This window comes from Rhineura floridana, chromosome 22, assembly GCF_030035675.1.
Source record: "Rhineura floridana isolate rRhiFlo1 chromosome 22, rRhiFlo1.hap2, whole genome shotgun sequence".
Classification (NCBI taxonomy): domain Eukaryota; kingdom Metazoa; phylum Chordata; class Lepidosauria; order Squamata; family Rhineuridae; genus Rhineura; species Rhineura floridana.
The window spans coordinates 8,883,589-8,897,682 of NC_084501.1; the positions used below are offsets into that span (position 1 = coordinate 8,883,589).

General features: G+C 46.3%; 1 protein-coding gene across 5 annotated transcripts in view; it reads right to left on the bottom strand.

Moving 5' to 3' along the window:
* Positions 1 to 14,094, bottom strand: part of CADM3 (cell adhesion molecule 3) — a 140,016-nt gene that overhangs the window by 14,405 nt on the left and 111,517 nt on the right. For 2 of the 5 annotated variants that reach the window (XM_061606697.1, XM_061606696.1), the window contains 3 exons: positions 13,771 to 13,896; positions 13,115 to 13,220; positions 6,203 to 12,965 (listed from right to left, as the gene is read on the bottom strand). The exons of 1 other annotated variant lie outside the window; for it this stretch is intronic. In XM_061606697.1, coding sequence (XP_061462681.1) covers positions 12,854 to 12,965; positions 13,115 to 13,220; positions 13,771 to 13,896 — 344 coding nt within the window. In that variant the 3' untranslated portion in view covers positions 6,203 to 12,853. Of the gene's footprint in view, positions 1 to 6,202; positions 13,221 to 13,770; positions 13,897 to 14,094 lie in introns of those variants that run through there. 2 more of the 5 variants (XM_061606700.1, XM_061606698.1) reach the window with 2 other exon arrangements.

Genomic DNA, 14,094 nt, shown 5'->3' on the forward strand with positions numbered 1-14,094 from the left:
TCTGGAGCTCCCTCTCTCTACATATCAGATAGGCTCCTTCTCTGCTGTCAGTTCAGCATCTGCTAAAGATGTTCAACAAGCCTTCTAAATGGAGATCTGTATCCCAGTCTGCAACTGCATTAGAGCTGAACAACTGTTTTTAGACATGTTTTTATGGTTGGTGGCTTTCATTGTCAATTGTTTCGGGATATCGCATGGCGAAATGACTCATAAATGAAATACATCATGATTAATGATGTCGCTGATGATGATCATGGTAATTATTATCCTTTATGCGCTTATGCCAGTATGTACCTAGAGCTCCCCATGCGCAGGTGCTTGATCAGCAGACATCAGTGCATGTGTGCTGAGGCATCGGTGCATCTGAACACTTGGACGGCAGCAGGTGGGGCAAGACCCACTGCATGCATCAGCTTGCAGGACTGTGGTTCAAGAACCACCGGGCAACAAGGTCTGCTGAGTGGATAAGGATGGAGTTCCTCCCATGGTTCTGCAGAATGCAACAGCAGCACTTTATTCTTCACTAGTCGGACCTCGTTCGGAGGACGGTTCTTGAAAGGGTTGTAGCTCAGTGGTGGAGCATTTGCTTTGCATGGGCCAGTTGCTTGCTGGGCCCAATTCAAGGTGTTGGTTTTGACCTTTAAATCCCTACACGGTTTTGGCCCAGTCTATCTGAAGGAGCGCCTCCAGCATCATCAGCTATGCCGCCTAACAAGATCGGCCTCAAAGGACCTTCTCTCTATTCCACCAGTTAAAACAGCTAGACTGGTGAGGACTAGAGAGAGGGCTTTTTCAATTGTGGCCCCCACCCTATGGAACTCCCTTCCAAATGATCTCCGCCAGGCCCCCTCTACAATGAGTTTCCGCCGGGCCGTGAAGACCTGGCTGTTCAGGCAGGCCTTTGGGGTGGGTTAGATTTTATCATTATCACTTTTCGATTTTAATGTTATTGTATTGGTGTGTCATTTTGTGTTATTTTGCTCATTTTGTAAGTCACCCAGAGTGGCTGGATGGCTAGCCAGATGGGCGACTAAGAAATCCAATAAATTAAATAAAAAATTAAATTTGCATGCAGAAGGTCCCAGGTTCAATCCTCTGCATCTCCAGGTAGGTCTGGGAGTGTCCCCTGTCTGAAACCCTGGAGAGGGTCGTAGTTCTGGGGTAGAGCATCTGCTTTGCATGCAGAAGGTCCCAGGTTCAATCTCCACCATCTCCAGGTAGGACTAGGCAAGTCTCCCTATCCAAAATCCCAGAAAGCTGCTGCCAGACAGTGCAGACAATACTAAACAAGATGGACCAATGGTCTGTTTCAGTATGCACTCCTATCTTATAGGAAAAGGGCCGTAGCTCAGTGGTAGAGCGTTATGTTTTCAATGCAGAAGCCCCCAGCTCCGATCTTTGGCATCTCCAGGTAGGGCTGGGCGGTCCTGAAATCCTGGAGAGCTGCTGCCAGTCAGTGTGAACACTACTGAGCTGGAGGGACCAATCGGTATAAAGTAGCATCCTATGTTCTTACACTGCATCACACTTTAAGAAGGATATATAGACAAATGGGTTCAAGGAAGAGCAACAAAGTCCTAGGAGGAAAGATGGAGGCAACTAGCTATGTTTTTAGACCAGAGAAGAGAAGATTGATGGAAGGCAGGATAGTGCTGGTAAAAACCTGAAGGGCTGTTGCATGATTGAGGGTAAAAACAGGTTCTCTGCTGTCCCAAAGGGCAGGACTAGACCTAGTGGTTTGAAGTTACAGGAAGGTAGATTTCAGATGAATATGAAGAGAAATTTCTTCATGCTTGGGAGAAGTTCAACAATGGAACCAATGGTCTAGAGGTGTGGTGGGTTTGGCAGTTGGAGGTCTTCAAGCCATTTTTTTTGGCACTGGTATAACTCTGGATTTCCTGCATGATAGAGGAAGGTGGACTACAGCTGGCTTACCAGCTGCCCCCCATCTCTATGGGTCTATTCTACACCCAAAGCAGGAGGTCACTTTGCCACTGTTGCTTTATGGTTAATGTGCATGCCACAAGAGTCTTCTAATCTGCAGGGAGGGGAAGGGCAGTAGTCCTCTGGTCTGTTTTCTGACTCTGTGGGAACGGACAGCCAAAAAACCTCACCCTGTTCAAAAGGCAGCAACATTTCAAGCTGAGCCACACATATTGGGAATCTGCTATTTTTAAGAGTTGACACTAGGATTTGAAGTTTGAACAGGATATGCTGAAAAAATTCAAGACTGAGTTTAGTGGCTTCCTGGCTTCTCCAGTGGTAGTGGTGGTTTCAGCGTGATACAAGATCTCACAAGCCATCAATTGCCGAGGACTAAATGCCAGCATTGTCAGCTATCAAATATAATGTCAAACATCATATGCTAGCAAAATGCTCTGTCATGGATGATGGGTGGAGTATATGAGAATATTGCAGAGATCCCTGGAGACAGTTGCAAAAGCATTTCTCAGCATACAACACATTGCCTCCCCAGAGAAACCAATCATTAGGAATTGTATCATGCACTGTCAGGGTTTGTCACCCTCTGTGGACCATTTTTGACACATGGGCACAGTCACTGACTATATGATGTGGTTGAATGCTGGGTGATTCAAATTTCAAGGCAGGAGCAGGCATAGGCATATCACCAACCATAGCACTGATCTTAGCACTGTAGTCGCACAGCACTAAGACTAGAGCTAAATCTCTGCTTCTGTCTTTTACCATCAAAGGGAAAGCAGGCAGAGCAGGCACATCTCTGATCTTAGCACTGTGATCCCAGTGCTGTCAAAGAGCAGGCAGAAGCTTATCTTCAGTCTTAGTGCTGTGGCGCTTAGTGCTAAGTCTAGAGATAATACATCTTTGCATCTGATGTCAGGTGTCTGCCAATTTCGGTTCCTCTCAGTTTCTCATTTTTCCAGTCTTCAGCTGTCCACATTTCCACAACAGTTTGTGATTTTTTAAATCATTATTTAAAAAAGGCCTCATGAATATTTATCAGCATTTTACTGTGAATTTCTCCTGATATACACATATCTGTATGCAAGTTTGGCTGACATGCACAATTTGTTTTTTTGCAAAGCAATGTTTCTTAATATAAACCATTTTTTGTATGCTATTTTCACTATACACATTTTTTTTGCATCCTTTACCCTGGTAAATTGCATTTTTGTACCCACTGCTTGGCTAGAGAACTGCACTGCAAAATTCAGAGAAATGTGAATGTCAAAGGATGGCTATATTTTGGCTTGCATACTTTTGGGGAAAGTGAAAATGGGTAGGTTCCCTTTAAATGTAAACTGAATCGAATTTCTTCCCATCTCTACTGACAGCTGAGTGTGGTTTGCCCGAAATGATTTCGCAGGCCAAAAATTAGAGGCCTGGCAGGCCAAATTAGCAGGCTGAATTGCTCCATCACTGATCTATGAAATAGCTGTATCCTTTAATCTGCCCTGTAGTGCCTTGGATCCATTTCTTGGTCACACTAACGTATAACAAAGAGAAAGAACTCAGGAACTGGATTATAAAGAAAACATCCTGATGTATTATTCTAAAGCTAAGCCTGAATCTGGAGAAAATGTTCTGGAGCCAGTAAGTGTGTTAGAGCTAATGCCAGTGGCGGCTGGTGGCTGCATGTCAGTGCGGCAGTGAATCCACTCCACCTTTTTAGTTTGAACTTTCAAGGAGCTGTCCAAGGTGCTAGACAACTGCTTGGAAGTTCAGACTAAAACCCAGAGCGGATTCCACTGCCCCACTGACATCGAAGCCACCACTCTCTACTGTGATGCCTCTCCTTTTTGGAAAAGCGAAAGCAGACAGACAGAAGCATGGTTACCAAGAAAGGAATTACTGAAATAAGCCTCCTACCCAGGTGTAAAATGCCTGCTCAGTTTCTCCAAATCAGGACAGACACAGAAGTACAGTTAAGTCTGTTGATAGAAGCTACTGAGAACTGAGCCACATACCCCGATCGGAATAGCCCCGCCCCTTAAACTGCTTTTGTTGTTATATGCTTTCAAGTCGACTACGACTTATGGCGACCCTATGAATTGGTGACTTCCAATAGCATTTGTTATCAACCACCCTGTTCAGATCTTGTAAGTTCTTATACTGTTTAGCCTCACCCTTATATCTGCATAGGCTCTGCCCACATGCTGTCTCTTGGTGTGATCCTAGCATGTGGTGGAATCTTGGGCTTTAAGGGTACGACAGAGAGCATGCTGGGAACTGGAGAAGATAGATTTGATAGATCAAATGTGGAATCAGTGGCCCTTCAGATGTTTTTGGACTCCAGTTCTCATTAGCCCCACCCAGCATGGTCAATAGAGGATCACAGGTTCCTACCCGAGTTGGTTGGTTGGTTGGTTGGATGGTTGGATGGATGGATGGATGGACGGACGGACGGACGGACGGACGGACGGACGGACGGATAACTTCAAATTTTGTCAGATGTCAGTGCAGGCATCTTGCCTGATGTCAGTGCAAGTAGTTGGTGAATATTCAGAGAATATCCAGTGAATATTTGGCATACAAATTACTTGAGGGTGGGCAAATCCATTTCAGCTCCTACTAAATGTCTCCTGTAACTCTGAAACTGACAACCACATAATTTTTTAAAAGTTATTGGACAACAGGCCAGGAAACACCACTGAGCTGAATCGCTCCTCGCTCAACTGATACAACGGTCAATAAATCTTTGCAATTTAACAGCTTGTCTCTTAAGAAATATCTCCTCCCTGTGTTTGAATGATATGTCAAAACAAGAGACAATATTGGCATGTCTTTCCTTCTGAGATATATCTGCACCGAAACAGAGATGCAGACGCAAGAGAGGCATAGCTTTCCCGTGAACGGCATTTCTGCCACCATCCAGTGAGTAAGGCCTAACATACCTCACAGAGTTGTTGCGCAGAAAATAAAAAAGGCAGGGGGAGTGTACCCAGTCTTGAGTTCCTGGAGGAGGAAAATCATTTAAATAAAAACAAACTCATAAAAACAGCGTTAGCATCAGCAGGGACAGTTTCAAGATCTTGTCGCACCCTTTGTGAAATCAAGCAAAATTCAAATCCCGCCTTCCTTCTCCCTTTTTTTTTTTTTTTTTGGTATACTGTTAAAAGAGGTTTTCTGCAATCAAGCAGTAGATCAATTTTGTTAAATAAATAAATAAAATAAATAACAAATACATAAGCACAGTGATTTGGGAAAGGGCTGTAGCTTGGTGGTAGAGCTTCTGCCAGGCCTACAGAAGGTCCCTTGCTCAGTCCCCGGCATCTCCAGGGCTGGCAATGTCCTCTGCCTCAAATCCTGAGAAATGCTGCCAGTCAGTGTAGACAATACTGAGCTAGATGGACCAACGGTCTGGATGAGTTTAAAGCAGCTTCCTACGTTGATGAAAACGTCTTAAGAGCAAGCATTTTTTTCCATTTCCCCACAACAATCACTTAAGTCCACTTATATTATTGCCACATAGATGAGAACATTTGAATCTATTTCCAGAACACCCCACTTCCCCAGAAACTGTATATTTACACAGTTGAAAGAGTCGTGGTATTAGTAGTCCATATGAGCATGGTTATGGAAAAGTTTATACAACAGGAGCTACTGGGACAGTTTCTTTCCTTTTTTTCTTTTTAAAAAAAGAACTGCGGGGGACCTGTGTGTTTTAAAAGTCAGGTTAGACAGCTCACTTTGATCTGAACTCTCTTAACAAAAGGTTTGGGCTTTGCTTTCAGAAACGGTCATTGTCCGTCTCTTACAAAGAGCTCTCCTAGACAACCTACTAGGGCCCCCCACTTGGCAAGTCCATCTTCTTTAAGCAGCCTTTGCAGGGCCGGATTTATGTACAAGCTACAGCTTAGGGCAGCCTTCCTGACCATTGGCAATGCTGGCTGAGGCTGATGGGAGTTGTGGTCCAACAACATCTGGAGGCACACTGGTTGAGAAACACTGGCTTAGGGCCTCACTTTACGAGGGGCCTCGCATTAGGAAAAAAAAAACATTTACAACATGATTTTGCAAGTATTAAATCACGTAAAAATGTTTTGCATGTACGTTTTCTGAATTTATACTTCATTAATATAACTTTTGTGTTATAAATGGTTTAAATTTCTGATTTACATCTATCGTTCTTAGAAAAACCAAAGAAAAGGTGCAAAGAATAATTACTTGTGATTTACATCTAATTTATATAACTTTTTATTATATTGTTTAATTGTGTCATGTGTTTGACAAACTCCTAAATAAAGAATGGGCTCATATATAACTTGCATTTTAATACCTATAGTACACAACTATCAAATTCCATTTAATTGTACAGCTCGTATTTTTAATTTAAATGTTTTATTATTTGTTGAAGAGGGAAGAGCCTCACTCATGTTGTAGCTCAGGGCCACAAGAAGTTAAAAAATCCAGCCCAGAGCCTTTGCCAACCTGGTGGTCTCTGGAAGTTTTGGACTACGACTCCTGTAAACCCCAGCCAGTATGAGCTAGAGCAACAATGCCAAATCCACGTATCCCATTTCAACTGGTCCGTGAGTGGTTGTCAAAGCACCAGGGCTTCAGCTGAAGGATTGCCCGGTGTGGGGACAGAAACCACGGAGGCTTAGCTATCTGGGAGAGAAGAAAAGATAAGAGCATTTGAGGGTTAACAGGGAAGGCATGCCTTGCTTGTCAGTTCAAAGAAGGTGACTACTCGCCAACAGTCAGGTTAAAAGGGGGGTGAGAATGCTAATATGCAAGTTGGCAGGGAAAGCTTCAAAAGACAAGTAATTGTTTCGTGCTGGAAGAGACAACAAGGGCTTTAAAGCTGTTGTTAACCCTGCTGAGCTGAAGATATCACCTTTAATTAGTGCAACATAAGAGCTCTCTCGCTCACATACACAGAGAGACAAAATTCCTCTCTGTCTCTCTGTCTCTAAGAAAGAGCTATACCTCAGTGTTAGGACATCTGCTTTACCTGCAGGTTCAGTCCCCAGGGGCACCTTCAGGTAGGGCTGGGAGAGGCCTACCTTAAACCCTGGAGAGCTGCTGGCAGGCATTGCAGACAGCACTAAGCTAGATGCATCGGAGGTCTGGCTCGGAGCTTTGCAGATACCAGCTTTGCAGATACCATGGACTGCAAAAAAGACACATAAATGGGTGTTGGAAGAAATTCAACCAGAACTGTCCCTAGAAGCTAAAATGATGAAACTGAGGTTATCATACTTTGGACACATCGTGACAGGATTCACTGGAAAAGAGAATAATGCTGGGAAACACAGAAGGGAGTAGAAAAAGAGGAAGGCCAAACAAGAGATGGGTTGATTCCATAAAGGAAGTCACAGACCTGAACTTAGAAGATCTGAACAGGGTGATTTATAACAGATGCTACTGGAGGTCGCTGATTCATAGGGTCACCATAAGTCAAAATTGATTTGAAGGAACATAACAACAACAACAAACTATGTTCTCTCCCCCCCACTCTCAAACACACAAACACTGTTGATTCCTTCCCCTGTGCAGTCCCGAGGCCCACCAAACCCTGGATCATATGGCACTCCAACCCAATCTGAAATCCAAATAAATAGGCAGGTAGGCAGATTCCACCCCATTTTGAGAGCTCAGGATTGCCCAGCGGTAATAGAAAGTGAGATCTTGTGTTAGAACCTCCATGTTCAGAGGCAGTATGTCTCTAAAGAGCACATCAGGGGAGGAGGGGAAAACAATAAGGGGATGCCTGTCGCCTTCACAGTTTGCGGGCTCCCACGTGGCTGACCACTATAGAAAACAGGAGGCAGGGCTAGATAGGGCCTTGGTCCAATCTTGTGGTGTAGCAGTTAGAGTACTAGACTAGGACCTGGGAGACCAGGGTTCAAATCCCCACTCAGCCATGAAAGCTCACTGGGTGACTCTCAGCCTACCCTACCCTGCAGGGTTGTTGTGGAGAACCATGTCCGGTTCTCCTTGGATGAAAAAAGCAGGATATCAATGCAATAATTAATTTATTATTTATTCACTTGTTACATTTGTACCCCACCTTTCTTTCACCCTGGAACCCAAGGCGGCATGTGTGTGGTTCCCAGGCAGTCTCCCATCCAGGCATTCACCAGACCCAGACCTGCTTAGCTTCAGCAAGGTGGTGGCCTCATGTGCCTTCAGACCATAGCCTGGGACCAGGCTGCCGAGAGGATGGATGCTCATACACTGTTCAGCAACCAGGAGTGGGGGAGGGGATGGAGAGATCAGGGGAAATCTCATAGCCCCGGAGTGGGTGACCTGTGGCCCCCTGGATGTGGGTGAACTCCTGCTCCCACCAGCTCTGGCCACGCTGGCTGGGGACTGATGGGAGTTAAGAGTCCAACCACACCCGGAGGGATCGGCAAAAACGGGGGAGGGGTTAGCTGCTTGATCAGATCCAGCCGATCAAGGCCTCATCTGCACCCTATAGATTTAAAGCAGCATCATATGGCTTTAAAACAGTCATGGATTCCCCCAAAGTACCCTGGGAACTGTAGTTTGTTCACTGTGCTGACAGTCATTAACAGACCCCTCTGTGCCTCAGAGTAGGATGGAAAGACCTGCCAGTGTCGGTTCTCTGCATTTCTCTTTTTTCCAGCCTTCAATTTAGTTCTCCACATTTTTGCAGCAATCTGTGATTATCATTATTATTATTTTTTTAAAAAAATTCTCATGAAAATCCTCCAGCATTTCAGCGCAATTTTCTCCTAATAAAGGCAATTTTTTTAGCTGTTTTGACCAACGTTTTTGCAAGCACTTTCTCATCTTATAGTGCCTTCTTGCATGTTATTGCCACTCAGGTATTCATTTTTATGCACCCTTTCCCCTAACGTATGCATTTTTGCAGACGTTTGTTGGCTGGCAAACCGCATTGCAAAATTCGGAAAGTGCAAATTTCTAAGGATGGCTGTGTTTCTGTGCTCATATCGTTTTGGAAAGTGCAAATGGCTTGGAATGTGAACTGAATCAAATTTCCCACCCATCCTTGAGTCAGAGTGACACTTCCCAGAGTTCCCCGGGAAGAGGGATAGATGGTTAAACCACTCTGGGAACTGTAGTTCTGGGAGGGGTACCGGGGTCTCCTAACGACTCTCAGCACCCTTGACAAATTACACTTCCCAGGATTCTTTGGGGGAAGCCATGGCTGTTTGAAGGGTTATGATGCTGCTTTAAACCAAAACTGCATATGGTGCCCAAGAGCCAACGTTTCCATCTGGGTTTTCACGTGGTTCACTTGTCTGAGGCAACTGCAAAATCCCCACAGCTTTTATGTAACACTGCAAGGAACTCTGGGGAGCTCTCACCGGTTAAATGCAGTGGAAGCCGCTGGGCCAGAGTCAAACGGGCAGTGAATCCGCTCCGGGTTTTACTCTGAGCTTTGAAGGAGCGGTCCAAGGTGTGTCCACTTTGCATTGCATTGCAACATCCAGGAAAGTGCATATGTCAAAGGGAAGCTGCATTTCCGTTTGCTTATTGTTTTGGAAAATGCAAATTAGCACAGGTTAATGCAAATGCCAACTGAATCGAATTTCTCTCTCATCCCTATACCATGTGGGTGCAAGCACGGCCAACTGATTGTTGGGGCTTGAGAGACCCATACATAGGTCTCTGCAAGCACCGATGATCAGGCCGCTTTGAAGTCCTGATATCAGTCGATTGTTGGGGCTTCAAAGCACAGTCCATAGCACAAGCACCCACCCCCTTTTTGGTCCAGGCCCATCTTTACCTGTGCCACACCTGAGGTCTGGGGTAGGACAGGTTGGATTTGACTTGCAGGCAAAATGAGGAGGGCCTTGCGGGTTTGAATTGGCCCGCGGGCTGGAGGACTCTCACAGCTGCCCAAGAAGCTAGTTCTGACCAGCCACAGCAGGATCTGGGCCAACACATTTGTCTGTCAACACATGGGAACATTCATGCAAGACCCTAAGAACCCTCCTGGCCCAGGCCATCCTCTTTCCAAAAGCAGGACAGGGAGGTGTAAGATCTTTAGAAGACCCCACTCAAGCAAACCACAGGCCTCTCTCTAATTTCTGTTTCCTACAGCGGCCCACCACCAGAGCTTGAAGGCAACAGCCGTCATCTACTGTTAGAGCCCCAGCAATGGGGTATTTAGAGGTAGACTGCTGCTGGGCCTGGAGGTTCCATTCCTAATTATCGCCGCTAAGTAGAACAAAATAAGAGCCCTGTTGAGTCAGGCCAGTGGTTTGCCTAGCCTAGGGTACTCTTCCCTGTGGCCAACCAGAAGTTCTGGGAAGGCTGTTAGCAGGACATGAGTGCAATAGCCCTCCTTTGCAGTCGTCGTTCCCTACCTACTGGTTTTCAGAGGCATGTCCTCCGATCCTGCTGGGAGGAAGGGTGGGATATATATTGAATAATAAATAAATAAATCCTGGCAGCAGCAGATAGCCATCATGACTGGTGCCCACCAATTGTTTCATATCCTCCATGAATTCGTCTAATCCCCTTTTAGAGCCCTCTGAGATCATGGCCAACCCTGTGTCTCGCAAAGGCACATTTCAGAAGTTCTATTATGCAAAGAAGCTCATGATTCGGTCTGTCCTGAGTACGTTGCCCATCACTGGGTGACCCCAAGGAGTACTAGCATTATAAGAGGGGAAGATTTATTGATTGATTGATGGATAAATCTCAAACCACTTTCGCCATGCCCATATTTATTGGAAGAGTTGCCTTTCCCAGAGATGGCTTGCCATGACTCTACAATTAGAAAGTTCCCTGCATATGGTCAGAGGCACTTTTCTACAGCCAACCCATATTTGCAAAGGAAGATCACCAACTGCTGGACCCAAACTTATGGGGGAAACGGGATCGCTAACATTTTCGAGACACTGCATCACAATCCGGAATGACCCATTTGTTTGAGGTGTTTGAGGTGAACTATGGGAACCATAACTCACAGAACAACAAAGCTAGAATTAAAAGAAGCCTCAATCAGATATGCTCTCGGTATGCATGTTCATTGTACTAAACACTTGTACAAAATAGACAGATCTAAACTCAGAGAGCTATGGCAAAATATTTCACTCTATTCAACCCAACTTTTGTGTTAAGTACTTAGCTGCTACTTCCTCCCCCCCCAAAAAAAAACAGGCACCGTAACACTTAAAAGGCCTACCATTTTCAGGGCAAGAGCAACTGCCCTCCCCAGTCTGCTTTTGTTTCATTTCATAGGCCATCAAGTTTCTGGCCCTCACTGAGGTCTTTGAGAGAAGTTAGAAACCAGGGCAGTAGTTGCATGACTGTGGAGTGCAGGGGGGAGGCTTTTATGACAAAAGGCAAAGGTGCAAGAAGAACCACCTGACTTTTTTTTAAAGATCACAAAGCATTAATGTCACGATTCAGGGTCACTAAAGATTTTCTCAGTTGTGGAAAGGCATTAATTTATTCCTCTGGGATCCCATGGCAGGGGCAAACACGGCATGTGAATTGTTTCCACCGAGCACAACCTTCAAACACGCCTGTGAAAAAACACACACCACAATTTTCGATTGCCTTGTTGAATCCAGGTAAAAGTAAATGGTGGCTTGGATTAATTGAGGGGTGTGTGTGGGGTGAAATATCTGCAGCTGATGGGTTTCCCCATCCCCCTCATCCCTGTCATCCAGGCAGCAGCAAAAGCTAGGGATTTGGGATTTTTAAACACCCCAGCCAAGAACTCTTGCTTATTCAACACTTCCTCACCATTGGCCAACGGCACTGGAAACTGTCCTCACACCATGCAGCGCCCCTGGAATGCCTCGTAGCCCAAGGAAGACACAGGGTGGTAGTGAATATACCCTTTTGCACAGAGATACGGGGGCTCCGAGTCAAGAGAAAGCCTTGGCGATTGGGGTTTTCTCTCTTTGACTGGCCCCCTTACAATAAGCACCTGGTCTCCCATCCATCCTCATGATTGGGAAGCTGAAAGAACACCAGGGTGGCACCAAACCAATATTTTTCTTTTCTTTTCTTGCCATGGGTTTCGGTAGGGACTGGAACCGGCTAGCTGGCGCTCCTTGGTACACATACCACACAACAACATTCTCCTCTCAGAACAAAGAGACACAACTGGAGAAAACAGAATCTCGTCGAAAGATAAAATCAGCAAGCTTTTCCCGGTTCCCCGTCCACCTGTCTCCACATCTGAGTCTGTTCGTCACTTGGCCCCAAATCTACCAAAGGAAGACGATCCCAAAGGAGGACCCGAGAAAATCAATTTGCATTGCTCCCCCCCTTCCAGGAGAAAGGGGGCTTTGCTTAGGAGGCTTCGTAGATCCAGGAGCAGATACTGATTATAGTTCCACCCCAGATTTTGACATGCTGCGTCAAACACAGCACTCCCTCACTCGAGACCAACCTGTGTGGCTTGGCTTCTAAGCTGTAGAATAACCAGATCTTCTGATTTTCACGTTTCTGTTCTCAGCCCACCTCAATGCCATGCTGATCTTATCCTCGGAAGTCGAAACCAAACCAAACCCAAAAAACAGGACGACTCTAACGGAAAGCAGAGATACACCATCCAAATCCCCCGCGACGACCCCCACAGTGCCCTCCCCCTGCAAGACATTCCAAACAGAAGGGAACGAGAACAGAGATTTCTTTTTTTAAAAAAAGAGAGAGAAAACAAGAGTCAAAACCAGTGCACGCCATTACAAAGGAAGAAAAAACAGCTTCAAAAGGAGCCAGGAGGGGAGGAAGGGAGGAAGAAAGAAAGGTATCATCACTCACTCTCCAGGTCTGTGTGTTTAGTGCGAGAATGGCAGCCGCAGATATGTAGGTACAAGCAAGCAGGAACAGGGGTTTTTGAGGGGTTCTCAATGTCCGGGTGTGTGGGTATGTTTCCCCCCCTCCCCGTTTAGTAACAATGTTTTATACAAGTTCAAAGAAGCGTTGTGAGCCAAGCTGATCGTCTTTCCCTCTGTTTCCTTCTCTGTCCATCGCCGATCTTGGTTCCCCCACCATCGTCCCTCTGTCTGTCCGTCCATTCCTTCCTGGGCGTGAGAGAAATTCCATTGACGTATTGGTTGGGTGGGTTCTGTTGTCATTACATTGAGGTTGGGTTCCGATCTGCCACTTCCTCCTCCTCCTCCCCCCTGCTGCCCGGCCACCAGGCCCCACCCTCCCTGCTCAGATGAAATACTCCTTCTTGTCGTCCCCGCCAGTTTGACCACCCTCGGCGTTGATGATGGCCGTGTCTGCATCTGGGGCATCGTCTGAGCCTTTGGCCTCGTGGGTCAGGTAGGTACCTGCGCAGGGATGCACAAAGGCAAAGATCGTTTGGCTTGCAGAGACAACGGGGAATGGAATTCGGGGTTCTGTAAAGCTTCGTTAAGGTTGCTAACTAAATGGGAAGGGACTGTAGCTCCACAGTGGGGCACACAACTTGCACGGAGAAGATCAACGTCCGATATCTCCAGCTAAGGCAGGAGCAGGGAGCTGTTTTCAGCCCAAGGGCTGCATTCCCATCTGGGCAACTTTCTGAGGGCCCCATGCCTGTGGTGGGCAGGAGCAGAGGCAAAAGGGGGCAAAGCAATGAATCCAAAATCCTCCATTAAGGGAAGCAAGAGGCATGATCAGAGATTGAGGACACATGCCAGCCACGCAAAACCACTCAAGGAAGATGCAAAGCAGAGCCAGTCAGGGGTGTGGATTGAGGAGAGGGGGTGTGGCCTAGAGAGAATCCCGAGGGCCAGACAGAGAGGTCTGGAAGGCCACATTCATTCTCTGGGGCCTGGGGTTCCCCACCACTGGTGTGCAAGGCACATAAACATCTGTGCCTATTTCCATGGGATCTACCTTTGTGTCGGATCAGGTAGTGTCCCAGAATGATGAGGAGGATAAGGAGCAAGAAGACAATGACGGCTACCACTCCCCCAATGATGGCATGGTATGTGCTCCCGCTGTGGGTCACTGGACTAGCATCTATCCCGAGAGAGAGAGAGAGAGAGGGAGAGAGAGAGAGAGAGAGAGAGAGAGACGGAGGGAGGGAGGGAGGGAAGGAGAGAGAGGGAGAGAGAGATTAGCTGACTGGAGTCCTTACAAAATCCACAAATCGGAGCAGCAGAAAGAGATGAGCTATTATGCAATTCCCTCCCCAAAGAGGTCCACCTGGCACCTTCA